The following is a 17,287-nucleotide window of genomic DNA, read 5'->3' as shown; positions in this document are numbered from 1 at the left end:
ACTTGTTCCCTACTTGCTAATGGTTGTTAGTAATCTCTTTTTACTTGCTGCATGTTCTTTACTTGGCCGTAGGTTTAGGGCACACAAAATTTTTGGATTAGAAAAATAGTTGACACGTTGTTGACAAATTAAAAATTATTGTTTTCATCATTATCTTGCCTTATTAGAATCTTTTTGATTTTATACTCTTTCACAAGTATCTTACGAGATTGCTTAAATATATTTTTATGTGCTATGTATCTCATAAGGTTTGGATATTATTCATTTTTGTTATTTGTTCATAAGTTACTATGATAGTTGTAACATATAATGATCAAAATAAAGCACTTTCTACTTGATAGCTGCTGCTAGTATTCAAAGGGCCCGAAATGATTTTTCATACCATACAACCAAAGCTATAAAAGTCACTCCAAGTTCATTTGGTGCAATTAAATATGTCCTGACACAAATACTGCTGAAAGTCTGTTTGTTCATAGCTTTTGATTCTTTCACGATTGCAGGACAATGGCAACGTATTCTTATACTAATAGTCCCTCCTATTTGAATGTTTCATTAATGGTCATTGAGCCTTTCTTCCAGTGGTCTATTTAAAATGTATGTATTATTTTCTTAAAAAGAAATAACAAGAGGGTTGCAAAAGTAAATTTCTAATGTCATAATTCAAAATACAATATTTAGTATTTTGTTCATGGTCCTCGAGGTTTTGTTTGGCACAATCTCTATATTTCTTATTTTTAAAACTAAAAAATTTCTATTTTTTATTTTTTTAATATAAACAAGATGATAGGGGCTAAGGTGGTTATAGTGGTAGTAATAATGGAGATGATTGGGATGGTGCAATAGCAACAGTGGTGGAGATAATATTTTTTTTTTTTGGTGTACCGGCATCTCACTACAAACTGTGAGAACGTCCAAAATAATTAAAAAGCAAAAGACGCTCTAGTGCCGCCGGCACTCGCTTTAAACCCCCCGATAGGATGGCTCTAGAGGGATGTGCTGCAAATGAGGCGACCCAGTACGCCGCACTGTTCACCTTCCGAAAGACATGTGTGGCTCGGAAGAAGTCCAACTCTCTCACAAGATGGAGATAATATTGGTGGTATGATATAAAACATTTTTTTATTTTTATAAATTACATAAGCAAGGATTTCTTACTTTTATTTTTTTAGAAAATCATGAAATATTTTTAAAAAATAAAAAAATGCGCCAAATATTTTTTTATCTTGATTTTTATTATTATATTTTTCAAAAAAAAAGAAATAAAAAAAGCAATGCTAATTAGGCCCTGCTACCATTAGGTTATCAAATGATTCAAATAATAAGAATACTATTAGATTATATTGGTTGATATATATTTTTATTTAATATATACGATTAATTAGGTTAGTTTTTGAATAGATAAATAAAAGTGGGATATAGCAACTGCAATGATAAAAAAAGAAAGGTCTAAAAATAAAAAAATATTTGTCAACCGAGGATGACGGCCGGCGCTACTTCCCTCTCCATGATCAAACGCGAATGCTTCGGTTCAGCGTGCATCTGATCGCTCTGAATGGACATCCTTTGTTCATGAAAATCAGACGGCTATGGAGCGATCTACACGGTCGAGGGCCTTCAATCCCAATCCAACGGCTGTCACGCCACCATGATGGATACAGCCACTACGGTGTCCCTCACTTTCCGGCGAAAGTCCAAGCTAAAGTTTTTTGATCCGAGGTCGCGGACTCTTCGCAACCGGCCCCAAATCCATACCATCCCCTCTCCCGGCGGCAGACGCTTTCTCGGGTTTCAGAGTAGACCTCATCGGTGCGTTAGCAATGGCGATGGCGGCTTTCAGAAGAGAGGGGAGGCGCTTCCTCCTCTCTCCCATATCCCACAAACCCTCTACCGTCGCTCGATCCGCGATCCTCTCGGAGTAAGATCACATCGATTCGCTCTCGATCTCAGTTTCTTTCTCTGCTAGATTTCGTAATATTTTGGTGTATATTAAATAGAGATTCTCGGAAGGTTTCTTTCTGTTTCGTCTTGATCTAAATCTGCTGCTGATGAGATGAACAGTTCTCGATCGACTTACCTGAGAATTACTTGATTAATGGAGAAAATTTTCACCCCTAGACGAAATCAAATGTTCATACAAAGAAGCAGCAAATGATTTATTTTTCGTTTCTTGTTTCTCCTTTCACAAGCTTAATCAGAATTCTGGGTCAAGGAAACTGATTGGCGACTCTATAAGTTTTTTTGTTTATACATAAATCCCAATGAGCTGATCTTTTGAGATGTTTGATACTGCTAACCACGGTATTTTTTTTTTCTTTGTGTAAAGACTGATAGCCTTTTTTTTTTGGAGTGGTGTTTTATTTAGAGGCTGCCAGGGCGAGATGCTCGATTCGCTTCCACACATAATGAAAGGGAAAACCTTGCTCGTTTCTCACTTCAATATTACTTGAGATCACCTCTTAGGAGGCATTAGGTATTCCATTTTACATTTTTTTTTCAAAAAAAAAAAACTAATGATAGTGGTCCCTTGGTTATTGGCAAACTACTCGCCAAGGTGCCAACTTTGATAGGTGTTTCTCCATCGTGAACATTTTTGTGCCTTCGATAACTTCCAATTTGGTTATCCAGAGGTAGTTTTTCATTTATCTACATTACTTGATAGAGTGGTTGTTAGTCAGTGGAAGATACGAGATACAAGTTCATCTCCTCAACAAATACAAGAATCTTATTCTCTCTTTCCTTCAGACATTTTATGTGCCACCTTTCTGGGTCTTCTGGGATCTTATTTTTGTTTTGATGCCCCATTGATTTGTAGGTCTTTTCCTCTTTACTTTAGTCTTCAAAGTCTAAGAGAACCTGTGTATTTGTGGAGTCTTAGGTTTAATGGTGTGATTGTCGAGAATCAAGAACTATGACATGAATTATTTTGATAAAATATGTTCAAGTCATTCTATGATTGAAAATAGAGTGAAGTTGAGGTCACAAATTATCACAAAAAAATATCTTGAAAGTTTTGTTGTTTGGATGCTGAGCTTCCAATTTTTTTTCTCTGCAGTCAACTTTCAAAACAATAAATACAGTTTCTTAATGCAAAGTAAAAAAATGGGTGGCAAACACGTGTAGGAATGAAAAAATGAATCTACAAATTGGCATGGTGAATATTGCAATTCAGGATAATGAGATGAAAACCCTAATTTTTTTGCTATCCGCTATTTTGGTATCATCTTTATAATTCAGTTTCATTGACCATGCTATGGGTATGGTAGTGTGGATGAATGTTGCAGAATCAAGAAGGTTCAGTTAGGGCAAGTATATGTGAAGTGGAGGATGTCTTGGCTGCTAACGAATCCATAAAATGCTGATGATGCAAATTTTTGATCAGTAGACTCGAGCACTATTTAATTTGTTGTTCCATCAAATAGTTTGCAAATTATTTATATGATTGGCATGATTATGTCTATGCAAATTTGAATACCCTTATGCAGTCTTAGTCTACTTTAGGCCATTGCTTGGATTTTTTAAAAATTATGATCACATACATTTTCATAACTTAAACATGAGCTTGTATTTCAGAGAGTTCCACCCATCAGGCACTCGATCCATTTCAACTCAAGTAGGTGAGAACCCTTACTTTCTTGCTTACTATTCTTTTTTTAAATTCTCACATAGTTAGATTGTGCTTTTGTAAGTGTGTTGTAACTAGTTCTTTATGGTCTATGCATGCCTTGCAGTCAGAAACAGGATGAAAAGTGTTAGGAATATCCAAAAGATTACAAAGGCAATGAAAATGGTGGCAGCATCAAAGCTACGAGCTGTTCAAGTCAGAACTGAAAATTCACGTGGACTGTGGCAACCTTTTACTGCACTTCTTGGGGATGTCCCTAGTATGGTTCTCACTTCCATTATTTTTGAGGGACAGATGCTTTTGGATGTGTTAACATCTAGATTGATTTTCTTTCTGATGCAATATTTTTTTCAAATTCTTTTCACCCCCTTCTTGCCATAAATTCTGTATTTCCCTAAATATATAGCCTTCTTGTAAGTGGTACAATATAGGATCAGTAATGTGGAAAAACTCTGTTCAGCTTTCTGAACATGTAAATATTTGTGATGAGAGAAAGGCTTTAAATTGTGAATTTTTTTGGGTAAAATTGGGTACGATGGATCTAGTCAAATATGGTTGAAATTATTATCTGATTACTCTTGCCATTTGTGACATGGGAAAGGTTCATCAGATTACATTTTTAGTCTGGCCTTGTCGTGCGAATCAGAATTTGGGCTACAAAAGAGAGTGCATGGAGCAATGAAAAAGATGACATTTGGCCTTTCTTTTATTCTTTCTTGTATGTGCATGCATGTTTACATTTGTTGGTCATGACTCTTCACAGATTCAACTCATTGTGGACAAGTTCATTGTGGTCTTGCACGGGATTCAACTTATCATTTGCTTGAAGAAATGACCAGCTCTCTTTAGACATCCACGGGGCCTATTAATAGATGCCTTGAAATACTCGAAATGCCCATTTCTCCTTTCCAACTTTTCCATTGTAGCACAAATTCTTCAAGAAATCAGCTTGTAGAAGATGGAGCAAACCAAGTTACAATCCTCTGGAAATTCTTTATGATTTTAACATCGAAAATTGATTTTTCTTTCACATCTTCTGCATGTTGCCAGTTTTTCTTGTCCTTCTGACTTTTTTCTTATTGTAATTGTTTGATTTTGCGATTATTGTTACAATTGTAACTATATTATTACTACAATTTTTCTACCTAATAAAGTATTACATGAATTAAGACCTATGATGTTCAAATCTATCAGGGCAATATTCTCATAAGAGAACTAAAGTTTTTAGCCCATTCAACTATACTACTTTATGCAACATGTCTTAGTTTGTATATAGGATTGGTTAGAAAGCCTATATGGTTGTGTTAATGAGTAGATTTTGGGTTGTTTTGTACAAGGCTCTAGTGCTTTAGATAAATGCATATTTGATATATAATGAAAACATGAATATGGTTTGAATTTGCCCCTTACGCTCCTTGTATCTTTTATTTTATTTTTCTCCTTCACCTTCTCTCTGCTATGCCTTTCCTCTCCATCTATACTGCCTATGATTGAAACCAATGGACTGTATGCTGTACTCCTCGTCTCCTCCTCTTCTCATCTTATGTGGATATTAATTATTAAAGCAAACATGTTTGGAAGCATCAAATTATTTCCAACTATGTTCCTTGTTGTCTTTTATTTAGTGGAACTCCTAAAGTCACTAATGTTTTTCTTAGTGGTGAATGCTGAGCTATGAATAACAAATATTTTGTGCCTAAAGCAAGTTTCAATCTTAACAGAGAGAATGTTGACATCATCATAAGATTCTTTGAAGTGAAAGTGGAGCATTTCAGTTTTGAACTCAACTCCTAAAGCTCCTTTCCATCTTCTTAGACCAACAACCTATTTGTTTTACCATCTCTACCTTCCTCTGGAATTACTGAGAATCAATTATTATTTGTTTCTTCTTGAACAGAAACATGGCTGAACAATACTGTAATGTCCGGGCCCAAAACCAACTGGGTCCAATACTTTTGAGGCCCAGTTAGGGGTGTTGGGCCAGAATTTTTAGTGGGCCGTACTGGACCCATGGGTGGCAGCTGGGGAGGGCTGCTACCTCATGCTGAGGGTGAGTTGATAGGGCCCCAGCTGGCCGGCTGAGGGAGGGCTAGCTCTTAGGAGCCCTCAATCATGCAAAATGGGAGCTCGCCACCTCACACCCCTGTGGCAGAGGAAGGGGGGGTAGCTAGAAGCTTCCGGAGCCAGGGGGAGGAGAAGATGGGACCTCACTGAGGGGCCCTTGACCATGCAAAATAGGAGCCCGCCACCTCTCACCCTTGCTGGCAACCAATCCTGGCTGGCCTGAGACAAGGGGGGCAGCTGGAAGCTCCCGGAGCAAGGGGGAGGAGAGGATGGGATCTCTCAGAAGGGGTCTCATCCCTTAAACGAGATCATTTAAGCCCTCAGCCTTTAACCCAGTTACTATACCCTCTATCCCCTAAGCCCCCTGGAACACTAAACCAGAGAGCCGGACCCCTGGAGCCAGAGGTTGAAGAAACCCTGAAGCCCTAGGAGAGGAAGGAGGGAGCTTGCTGAGGTGGTATTGCCCGACTGCAACCGGCCAAAGCAAGGTGATTAAGGATCCGTCATCTGGACTGGTCAAACGTGGGAAAGCGAATTACTGTAAGTAACTTGTCTTGATCTTATCATGGATCATGTATACAAGTGGTATGTTTTAGTCATAGAAATTATGGTTATGCATACATCATGCTTATACAGATTTTAAAATATTATGCATATAAGATGATTGGAATTTCGTTACCATAATTGCACTTAATATAGTAATTATGGTATAAGTATAAAATAAGATGATGAATTGCCTCTAGCTAAGTGTACCACTTGCAAGAAGTATTATGTATGGACTCTTAGATGCTACGGGCTGAAAGCAACCGAGCTCGCCCCGCTAGTGGCCGTAGAATAACTGAGCTCGCCCTGCCAGTGGCCATACAATAACTGAGCTCGCCCCGCCAGTGGCCGATAATGACTCCGCCATAGCATTGGAAGGTGTAAACCACGGCATGCCGGTGTACGATCTTATAGTGTTTATTTACATGAAGATTTTTGATAACATACATAACATGATTATTGATTCAGTATGAATATTTTATCATGAATTGTTAAGTAAGGTGCATGTTAGCTTTTCAAACCCTGCATGAATATGTTTAGTACTATACTAGATCCGGTAAGATTATGCAGGATTACTTACTGAGCCGTGTAGCTCATACCATTCTATTTGTATTTTCTTTCAGATCCTCACCACTGATAACAGTTAGAGACGTTCCTATTTTGTATCAAGGCTTCTCTCTTTTGGGGTAGAGCAAACATACATTTGTATACATAAACTGTATAGAAGTTCTGTGTTTTGTACCACTCAGTGTGTTGTAATAGAACTACTTTAATATATGAAAGTTTGAATGGTTTGACTACCCTATTTACCCATGTATGAGGTTTCGTGCTATTGTGGGTAGTAGTCGGCAATAGCACAGCCGTGTCACGGATCCGGGTACGGGGCGTGACATTCGGTGGTATCAGAGCTGTAGGTTTAACAAGAATATAACTGTAAAAATCTGGGGTAATGGGTAGTTAAGAGTATCACAATATATTAAGATTTTCATAATACATTAGTCAAAGAAAGCAATTTATTTCAATCTCATCCTAAATTTTTGACTGCTAGGTAGCTATAAGGAATAATGGAGGACGAAGGAGATATGAGAGCACTTTCTCCAGACCCTAGTATACAATCATGGGCACACACCCCAGACCCTAGCATACAATCATGGGCACACACCCCAGACCCTAGCATACAATCATGGGCACACACCCCAGACCCTGTGGCAACGCAAGCAGACCTGGCAAGGGTGTACCAGATAATTGCACAACTGCTTCAGCAACAATAGCAGATGCAGTCGACTATCAGGCCTGTACAACCGATGGAATCTCATTATGAGAGGTTTCGCAGGCTGAACCCACCACAGTTTGACGGTGGATCGGACCCTGGGGCAGCCGAGACTTGGATTCGGAAGATAGAGAAGATGTATCGAGCACTCCGATTTCCCGAGGAAGTACAAGTTGGACTAGCTATCCCTATGTTGAAGGAAAACGCGGAGTTTTGGTGGACTGCCATAGAGACAGCCTATGATATCAATAGGATGACCTGGGGAGAATTTAAGGAATTATTCTATACTCAATACTTTCCGAATGCAGTCAGGCAGGCAAAACAAAACGAGTTCCTATCACTGGCTCAGTTCAAGTACATGACTGTCCTGGAGTACGCCAACAAGTTTAATGAGCTAGGCCGATTCTGCCCCCAGTTTATGGAAGATGAGATGAGTAAAGCGAATCGGTTCGAGCAGGGGCTGAAATGCAAAATCAGATCCCAATTATCCTCACACCTCTTTATAAACTACCGGGATGCTCTGGACCGAGCTTTAAAAGTGGAAGCCGAGCTGGATAGGTCGGAAAGAGAAAAGGGCGATCTGAAGAGACCCAGGTCAACTGAAAGCCAGAATGATAGGTCAAGAAATACTCAGGCCCAGAAGAGGTGGAACGGACCATGTCCTAACTGTCGTAGATTCCACGGTGGGCCTTGTTTAAAGAAAATTGGGACATGTTTTAACTGTGGGCAGGTGGGACATATGGCGTGTGACTGCCCGAGCCGAACGAGGAAGGAGCCTAGATTTTCTACACCTGAAGACCAAAGGCCGAGGAACGATCCCAGAGTATTCGCGCTGATTCGTCAGAATGCCAGTGCGAGTGACAGAGTGGTGACAGATACACAAAAGGAGATCGAACTGGGAGATATTCCAGTACTCAGGGAATACTCGGACATTTACCCTGATGAATTACCAGGATTACCTCCTAGTTGAGAAATTGAATTCATCATCGATCTGAGGAGAGGGACCCCTCTTCAAGGCCCCCTACCGGGCGACTCTTGCTAAGTTATGGGAACTGAAATTTTTGGAGGAAAACTTTGTCTACCTAAAAATGTCCTTTTTGAAGAGTTTGCCCGATTCGGACGACACGGCAAAATGAGTTCTCGCTACATCGGTCCACCTGGGGTATGTTTAATTTCGAGGACGAAATTTATTTAAGGGGGGAGGATGTAATGTCCGGGCCCAAAACCAACTGGGCCCAATACTTTTGAGGCCCAGTTAGGGGTGTTGGGCCAGATTTTTTAGTGGGCCGTACTGGACCCATGGGTGGCAGCTGTGGAGGGCTGCCACCTCATGCTGAGGGTGAGTTGATAGGGCCCCAGCTGGCCGGCTGAGGGAGGGCTAGCTCTTAGGGGCCCTCAATCATGCAAAACGGGAGCTCGCCACCTCGCACCCCTGTGGCAAGACCACGCCCAGTGGCAGAGGAGGGGGGCAGCTGGAAGCTCCCGGAGCCGGGGGGAAGGAGAAGACGGGACCTCACTGAGGGGCCCTTGACCATGCAAGACTGGAGCCCGCCCCCTCTCACCCTTGCTGGCAACCAATCCCGGCTGGCCTGAGACAAAGGGGGCAGCTGGAAGCTCCCGGAGCAAGGGGGAGGAGAGGATGGGACCTCTCAGAAGGGGTCTCATCCCTTAAACGAGATCATTTAAGCCCTCAGCCTTTAACCCAGTTACTATACCCTCTATCCCCTAAGCCCCCTGGAACACTAAACCAGAGAGCCAGACCCCTGGAGTCAGAGGTTGAAGAAACCCTGAAGCCCTAGGAGAGGAAGGAGGGAGCTTGCTGAGGTGGTACTGCCCGACTGCAACCGGCCAAAGCAAGGTGATTAAGGATCCGTCATCTGAACTGGTCAAACGTGGGAAAGCGAATTACTGTAAGTAACTTGTCTTGATCTTATCATAGATCATGGATACAAGTGGCATGTTTTAGTCATAGAAATTATGATTATGCATACATCATGCTTATACAGATTTTAAAATATTATGCATATAAGATGATTGGGATTTCGTTACCATAATTGCACTTAATATAGTAATTATGGTATAAGTATAAAATAAGAGGATGAATTGCCTCTAGCTAAGTGTACCACTTGCAAGAAGTATTATGTATGGACTTTTAGATGCTACGGGCTGAAAGCAACTGAGCTCGCCCCGCCAGTGGCCGTATAATAACTGAGCTCGCCCCGCCAGTGGCCATAGAATAACTGAGCTCGCCCCGCCAGTGGCCGATAATGACTCCGCCGTAGCATCGGAAGGTGTAAACCACAGCATGCCGGTGTACGATCTTACAGTGTATATTTACATGAAGATTTTTGATAACATACATAACATGATTATTGATTCAGTATGAATATTTTATCATGATGAATTGTTAAGTAAGGTGCATGTTAGCTTTTCAAACCCTGCATGAACATGTTTAGTACTATACTAGATCCGGTAAGATTATGCAGGATTACTTACTGAGCCGTGTAGCTCATACCATTCTATTGGTATTTTTTTTCAGATCCTCATCACTGATAACAGTTAGAGATGTTCCTATTTTGTATCAGGGCTTCTCTCTTTTGGGGTAGAGCAAACATACATTTGTATACATAAACTGTATAGAAGCTCTGTGTTTTGTACCACTCAGTGTGCTGTAATAGAACTTCTTTAATATATGAAAGTTTGAATGGTTTGACTACCCTATTTACCTATGTATGAGGCTTCATGCTATTATGGGTAGTAGTCGGCAATAGCACGGCCGTGTCACGGATCCGGGTACGGGGCATGGCAAATACAGGGGAAAGGTAGATGCTAACAGAATTCAGCTCCTGCATCCAGTATGTGTCATAGTGGCCGAACTTAACCAATTAGTCTTAAATGTTTGTCTGGCTCTTTCTCTACCCACCCTGGACCATTCCCTTTCCTGGTCTGAGATTGTAGCATCAGTTGTTTCTATTCTAGCCTTTTACATTCATTTAGTGACTGCTTGACTTGTTCTTTTGTGATTTCGTGTTCCCGGTTAAATGTTTTTGACTGTGATGTGTTGCAATCCAGGCGTTGATGTGAAGAAGAATGTTATCGTGACTATCACCTCTGACAAAGGTCTTTGTGGGGGCATCAATTCTACGTCAGTCAAAATCAGCAAGTCTCTCTACAAATTTACTTCTGGTACTGTCTGGAAATAATTCCATGTTTTGGTAGCTTCTTTTTTATGATAACTTTATTCTCAGTACTGTTTTTTCTGCCATTAGGTCCTGAAAAAGAAACAAAATATGTTGTATTGGGAGAAAAAGGGAAGGTTCAGCTGGTGCGTGATTCAAAGAACAGCATTGAGATGACCATAACCGAGTTGCAGAAAAATCCACTAAATTACACTCAGGTCTGTATTGTGATTATTGTATCATTGCCATATATCATTTCTGTTGCGAGGATCCTTATCTGGTTAGGTTTATCTGGAGTTTGCGTTAGAATGATAATGCACTGTTGTTGGCTGGGTAATTTCATTTTCTTATTCCTTCATTCGAGATGTTCCAATTTTGGGGTTTTATTCTGTTAAAAGTTTGTTCTTTAAAAAAAAAAATTGTAAGTTACAAATTCACTTTTGATGATGTTAGATATTCCAACTTCATGCATAACTAGGGAGGTGAATGAGACAGCATGAGCCTGGCTCAAACAGGTCTCATATAAGTGTCCAAGTCCAACTGAAAAGCCAACGAAACTGAATTTGAGCTTGGATCCATCCAAGTTTGCATATGCTTGACAATTCAACTTTTGCTCATCAGACATTTGAACATCATGCATAGTCAGGATGCCATGTCTGAGCTTGTATGACACTGCTAAACCATAGATAATCATAAGAACATGCAGTGATAACCCAAACGAAAGAAGCATAGCACAACATTTTCAGAAAAAAGCCCCTACTTTCTATGTTCCTCTTCGAAAGTGTATTTTTTCCTCCTCCCCGGAAATTTCCTGCTACCTTGTTTTCTATGCAAACTCAGCAATATTATTTCAAGTCGTTTTGATTCTTAGGGTTTTATGGAATACATGCTTTGAGATAGCTCTTGGTAACTGAGAATATAGTCCTGGAATATAAATGCACGATAAAACTGAAACACTTAACGTTGTTACTAAAATTTCTTTCTTTTTCTTGGCCATCTTTTGATTGTTGGTCTGTCAGGTTTCTGTTCTTGCTGATGATATTTTAAAGAATGTCGAATACGATGCTTTGAGAATCATTTTCAACAAGTTCCATTCTGTCGTCTCTTTTATTCCAACAGTTTCAACCATACTATCTCCTGAGGTGATCATAATTTTCTTTCTTGCTGTTTTCAAACATCTTGCCCAAGCATAGTTAAGCAAAGATAAATATTATACTTTATACTGACACAGGTCGTGGAGAGAGAGTCAGAATCAGGCGGTAAACTTGGTGATTTGGATTCATATGAAATAGAAGGGAGTGAAACAAAAGCTGAAGTGCTTCAGAATCTGGCAGAGTTCCAGTTCTCTTGTGTATGTGCTATCTCTTCACAAGCATATGCATTATATTTTTTATAAAATTCATTTTACTGTTTATTTCCTTTCGTTTGTATAGTACTGTTGCAGTTATCTCCTAGGTTCACATAAGGATCAGTTAGATTCTGGGATTGTCAGAAATTCAACTATGGTTAAGAGAACTAGACATAATGGAATGACTTGTGGATAGGGAGTGGATGCTGAAAATGTCAGGAGTGGTGTAACATGAAAACAGGTAATGCTAACTTGGCTATCTTGTGGCCTTAACTTGCTAAGCTTAGGCCAAGCAGGAAGGTTATGGAAGTATTTGGGCCATGTTAGATCATAAGTTAATTATTGGACATAGAAATGGTCTATACCTTTAGCTGGGGAGTGGAGAGACTTTATTGCATCTTTTGCTAGATATTTGTGGTTTGGGGGTAAAGTTCGAGATTTATGGGTGTCTGAATATCGAGCAAAAATGGTTGTAGATTGGGCGACTCATTTTGGAAGGATTTAAAAATGTGCAAATGTTGTTCTAATAGAAGTTTGCTTTATAAGCTTAGTGTTAGCTCTTCATCTTATTTATGGGCAAATGTTGTTGGAACAGAGGATAGCTAACGAGCTTAGTATTAGCTCTCATTTGTGTGGAAAAGATGTTTGCTGCATCAGTGGGGCCATGGTAGCAGCTCTTTTGAAGTTCTACATGAATCATGATCCATCAGTCATGACATAACCATGCATTAATTGTGTCATTTGCGCTATGTGCTATTTTATGTTTGGATTATGAAGGTTCATGTTGTGTGGCAGGTTCTGTTCAATGCTGCCCTGGAAAATGCATGCAGTGAATTGGGAGCAAGGATGTCAGCCATGGATAGCTCCAGCAGAAATGCTGGTGAAATGCTTGACCGGCTAACCCTCACTTACAATAGGTCTCTCTCTCTCTCTCTCTCTCTCTCTCTCTCTCTCACTCTCGCCCTCTGTCACTCTCGTTCTCTATCTCCACAAGTTTCATTATCGATGGCAAAATTTTAGTGCTGACATAGCCCTCTTTTCTTCTTATCCAAAGGACCCGTCAAGCATCAATTACCACAGAGCTGATCGAGATCATATCAGGAGCATCAGCACTCACTGGCTAGACGTGAGATCAAGAATTGTTCCTTTTTCCATTCAGGGGCTTTCTGATGTTTCCTGAAGACTGTTTTCCATGTCAAGATTTTGCAATAATTGCCCCAGAGGTATAACAAATGTTGCAGGAGTAATTTGTTCCTCTTGCTTTTAACTGACTTGTCCAGAATGGATCATCCATTTCTTTGGTTTCTGCAATTATTCCCATCATGGTTGATTAAGTAGTCTTCAGCCCATGGCATGTTGCTTGTTTCGCATGTTTGGATGGTTACCATCACTGCTTTGTAAATGTCTACGGGCTACAGCAGTCTTAAGCATCTCAATGAAAGTTGTTCTTCAACCACGGGATGCAACAGGTCATCTTCTTTTTCTTCAGTTTTTGCGTATTTGCTTGTTTGCTTGAGACTGAAGCAATTAATCTCCACCTTCTTAGAAAAAGAATTCATGATTGATGTTGAATTGGTTCTCTTATGGGATTTAGCCTTGAGAAGTTTTTCTGTTAATGGATAAACAGGCAAAATTAGAGATATAGGATCCAGTAGATGCCTTGAAGATGTATACAATGTTTAGTGGAAGATAAATAAATTCTCGGATTTTCCAAAAGAACACTCTGTGCTAGACTAGGTGGATGCTGCTTATAAATAGGTTAGCTTCTTGATGATTCTGTGTAATGGAGGATGGAACGTGTAGAAGTAGACCTCTACTTTCTCTGGGCAATGGTGGTGAATCACTATGTGAAAGTTCATGTATTCTCAAATGCACTAGATGGTCGAATCAGTGATTCTTCTTAAATTTGAGCACCATCATTCGAAAGATGGGAAAATGAGGCAGGGGTGCTGTCAGTTCTAACCAGAGTGAATTTTGCTTGTATTCGACACCCTTGGCATGATGGAGAAAGATCCTATGCTTGCTTAGAATTAAATTGGGACTTTAGCTGCAAATTTATGACCTGTAATAGAATTGTAGTTAAGTGCAGAACAATTTTTTCTTGAAAGGAGTTCCAAAAGGAAAATATTCTCCAAGGAATCTCTGACGCCCATCATCTGCACAAAATCTTAAAAGAACTTGAAAGAACTCATGGGCCCCATTGTAAAGAATTTCAACTCAGGTCTAAAAGTCCCAAACAGTGAAATGGGAATCCAGTTGTTGTGGTTTTGTGACTAATGGGCTTTTCTTACTAAGAAGACCAATGGGCTTCAATGCTGGTGGTATCTTCCTCTCCCCCATTTCACAAACAGAATCCTATCTACTTCCCATAGTCATTCTCTTCAAAACCTCTGCCTTCCTCAAAGATCCCCAAATAGTAAAGGAAAGACAAGGAAAGATACAACAACAGCATGTCTAACAAAAACATGGAAGAAGAAGAAGAAGAAGAAGGCAGAGGTATGATCATCTCGCAAGGTTGTCTTCATTGTCTTGCTCCCTCTTGAGGTCGGCTGGCGGTAGGAAGACCTCCATGGACAGCCCCCATAGGTTGAAGTCCACTTCCTCGATGGTCCAAATCTCCTCCATCTTCCTCTTGTGGTTCACCGAGCCCTCGCCATAGCGGAACAGCGTGACGCCAGTCCTGCCGGCATGTGCAACGTTGATGCCGTTGATGTAGCGGTAGTCCTCGATCGCCGACTCCATGCTGGTCTCCCAGAAGATGCTCTCCCCGCGGCGGCCGGACTTCATGCGGAGGAGGTGGGAGTCCTCAAGCTGGATGAGGAGGCCAGTGCGCTGGCTGAAGTAGCCCCAGATGGTGTGGTGGATGATTTCGAAGGTGGCGGCGCTGCGTGCCCTCAGGGTTGCAGGGTTCGCTTCTAGCTTCAGGATGAAGCACTCCTCGCCATTGATGACCTTCTCGCCGATGCACACCGCTTCTGAGAAGAGGTTGGCGGTGGACCTCGGGTCTAGTCCCTGGTCGTACAAGTAATGCAGCAAAGTGTGAAGAAAGAAGCTCCCTTGGTTTCAATCCGTTTTCCCTTTAACTTGCTAACTTAAATGTGATCAAAACAGGAAGTCTATGATTAGTGTATGGAGTGTGAGGAGAAGGGGACTGCCTGCAGTGATCGACGCAGCGGCCGTGGAGGGCCCCTGGAGGCATGCGATTGTTCGGAAGCCGACTGCCTCCACGCCACCTTTCCGTCGCTCCCAGCGCTCATCTTGCTGCCACCCATGATGAGCTCGAAGTACCAAAGATCAGGGTTCTTCTGCCACAAAACGTACCCTCCAATCTCGCCATTCCCTTTTGCTTGAGCTTGCACACTCCCGTCGCCTACGTGGAATTCCGAGGCGCTCATCTTCACCTTCCCCACGGCATACATGCTGTTCACCGACATCAGCGCCGCCTGCCCTCCCGTCGCGGCGATGTATTGTTGGATGATGTATTTGGCCGTCGACGCTTGCTTTCAAAACCAGAATTCAAGGTGTCATGCACTGTGCTAAAGGATGATTAAGGACTAGGTTCTTTCTTTCATCGTTCCATGATCACGAGAACGTGCTAAACTTTTTGGTTAAGAGATATTATTTTGTTTGACATATAATATGTATTTATTTACATACGGTGATGGTTTCCATGCATTTTCCGTTCGTTCATTTTTGTTCCGTGAAAAGAATCTTCACCCATTGTTAATGTCCCCAAGAGCACTAATGTTTGTAATAATGCAAAGAAGGAAAAGACGGGAAAAGATTACAAGAGAGAAGACAAAGCCCATAAGAATTATTTAGGAATGATTTGAATTATGGCATTGTTAAGAACTAATTAATGGTTGGCACACTCATCCGAGTATTGTTGGTTATGATGTTTATATTAACAAAGCCACAACATCAAATGGTATAAAAGATCATTGTAGAACTCTTACGATGGAGCAGTCGCGGATGGAGCGGCCGAATGCGAGGTCGTTGGGCACGGGGCAAGGGATGAGGGGGGAGCCGACAACATTGAGAAGGAGCTGCAGCTCGGCGCTGCGGCCTGTGAGCGGGGCCGGAGCCTCGGTAGCTTTGTCAAAGGGCTGGGCCTTGAGCCAGTTCCTCATGTTCTGCGACTTGGTGCCCGTGCCGGCGAACATCTCCTCGGGGATGGGCACCTCGAGCACGGTATCGAGGCCATCCTCGCGGTCCAAATTGGGGCAGAGCTTCCTCATGTAGAGGTTGTTGGTGGTGGTGGTAAAGGTAGCAGGCGGGGGGGAAGAGAGAAGCGGGCTCTCAGGGAAGGCCCACCTTCCCTCCACCCGCGCGCAGGCTAACGGCTTTGTTGTTGGACGAAGGGGAGGAGGAGGAGGAGGAGGGAGGGGAAGTCATTTTGGGGTTGGCTGAGACGAAGACAGGCCTCTCCTTGCTTGTAGACGGCTTGTGGGCTGGTTTCCTCCTCCAACCTATCTTTCCGGGGGTGCAATGTGGTCTCAAGGGAATCGCACGGTATTTTTACGTGGCTTTTTGACCGGCCTACCCCTTGGTATTGACTCATGAGAAAATTTTGTTGATTTTTCATGTTTTTGGGAAGGAAAAGGACAAAAAAAAAAAACATGATCCAAAGAATATGCTGCTAGCTAGGCTAGCTATAAACCAAAGTTTAGATTAGTATTTGAAATAATATTTAAAATTAGTTATATATATTAGTCCATTTTCTTTACAATATGATAATTTTTTTATTTTTTGGGAAAAACTAGGGGTGTTCTTCGTTATGCCTATTTCTTAAATTCCCCACCCGCCAGCCCCTTCATTGGACTCCCAGATAATTTGCATATGTTGCAGTGTTTTTGATTCAGAGTTTCAACAAGGTGAGCTACGCTTCCTGCTTGTAGCTCTCATCTGATGCAACCTAATTTTTGTTACTTGTATTTACTTCTTCTTTGTTTTTTTTTTTTTTTTTTTGAGTAAGTTACTTGCATATCTAACATTACCGATGCTTTCTAATGCATTTGCCGATGCAAAAAAGCGTTGCAAGTCAGATTTCGACGCTTTCTAAAGTGTCGCAAAAGCGCCGGCAATACTACCGTGGGAAAACAATTTTATGACACTTTTGGTTTGCATCGTGAGTTATAACAAACAGCACTTGTAAGCGTCACTAATTGGATGCTTTTAAATATCGTCGGTGCTAAAGCATCTTATATTAGCGATACTTATTTGCGTCGCTAATTAACGATACAAATCAGCATTGCTAATTT

The 17,287-nt window shown here is 41.3% G+C and overlaps 2 protein-coding genes across 2 annotated transcripts; one reads left to right on the top strand and one right to left on the bottom strand.

Annotated features, from left to right (window-relative positions):
- Nucleotides 1-1,618: 1,618 nt before the first annotated feature.
- Nucleotides 1,619-13,480, top strand: LOC103724196 (ATP synthase subunit gamma, mitochondrial-like). Its single transcript, XM_039126164.1, has 9 exons — nucleotides 1,619-1,915; nucleotides 3,571-3,614; nucleotides 3,729-3,881; nucleotides 10,572-10,685; nucleotides 10,769-10,896; nucleotides 11,698-11,820; nucleotides 11,910-12,029; nucleotides 12,822-12,943; nucleotides 13,081-13,480. Exons 1-9 carry the CDS (start codon nucleotides 1,818-1,820, stop codon nucleotides 13,148-13,150), a joined length of 972 nt encoding a protein of 323 aa, XP_038982092.1. The 5' UTR covers nucleotides 1,619-1,817; the 3' UTR covers nucleotides 13,151-13,480.
- Nucleotides 13,481-14,068: 588 nt separating this feature from the next.
- Nucleotides 14,069-16,443, bottom strand: LOC103724197. The gene is made up of 3 exons (XM_008815386.4): nucleotides 15,983-16,443; nucleotides 15,182-15,526; nucleotides 14,069-15,038 (listed from the first exon to the last, which is right to left on the bottom strand). The coding sequence occupies exons 1-3, from the start codon at nucleotides 16,262-16,264 to the stop codon at nucleotides 14,529-14,531; spliced, it is 1,137 nt and encodes a 378-aa protein (XP_008813608.1). The 5' UTR covers nucleotides 16,265-16,443; the 3' UTR covers nucleotides 14,069-14,528.
- Between the last annotated feature and the right edge of the window lie 844 nt (nucleotides 16,444-17,287).

The sequence above is a fragment of the Phoenix dactylifera genome, chromosome 4, assembly GCF_009389715.1.
Source record: "Phoenix dactylifera cultivar Barhee BC4 chromosome 4, palm_55x_up_171113_PBpolish2nd_filt_p, whole genome shotgun sequence".
NCBI classification, from domain to species: Eukaryota; Viridiplantae; Streptophyta; class Magnoliopsida; order Arecales; family Arecaceae; genus Phoenix; species Phoenix dactylifera.
The sequence above is the reverse complement of the archived record's forward strand: the minus strand, read 5'-3'. Positions and strand labels throughout refer to the sequence as shown.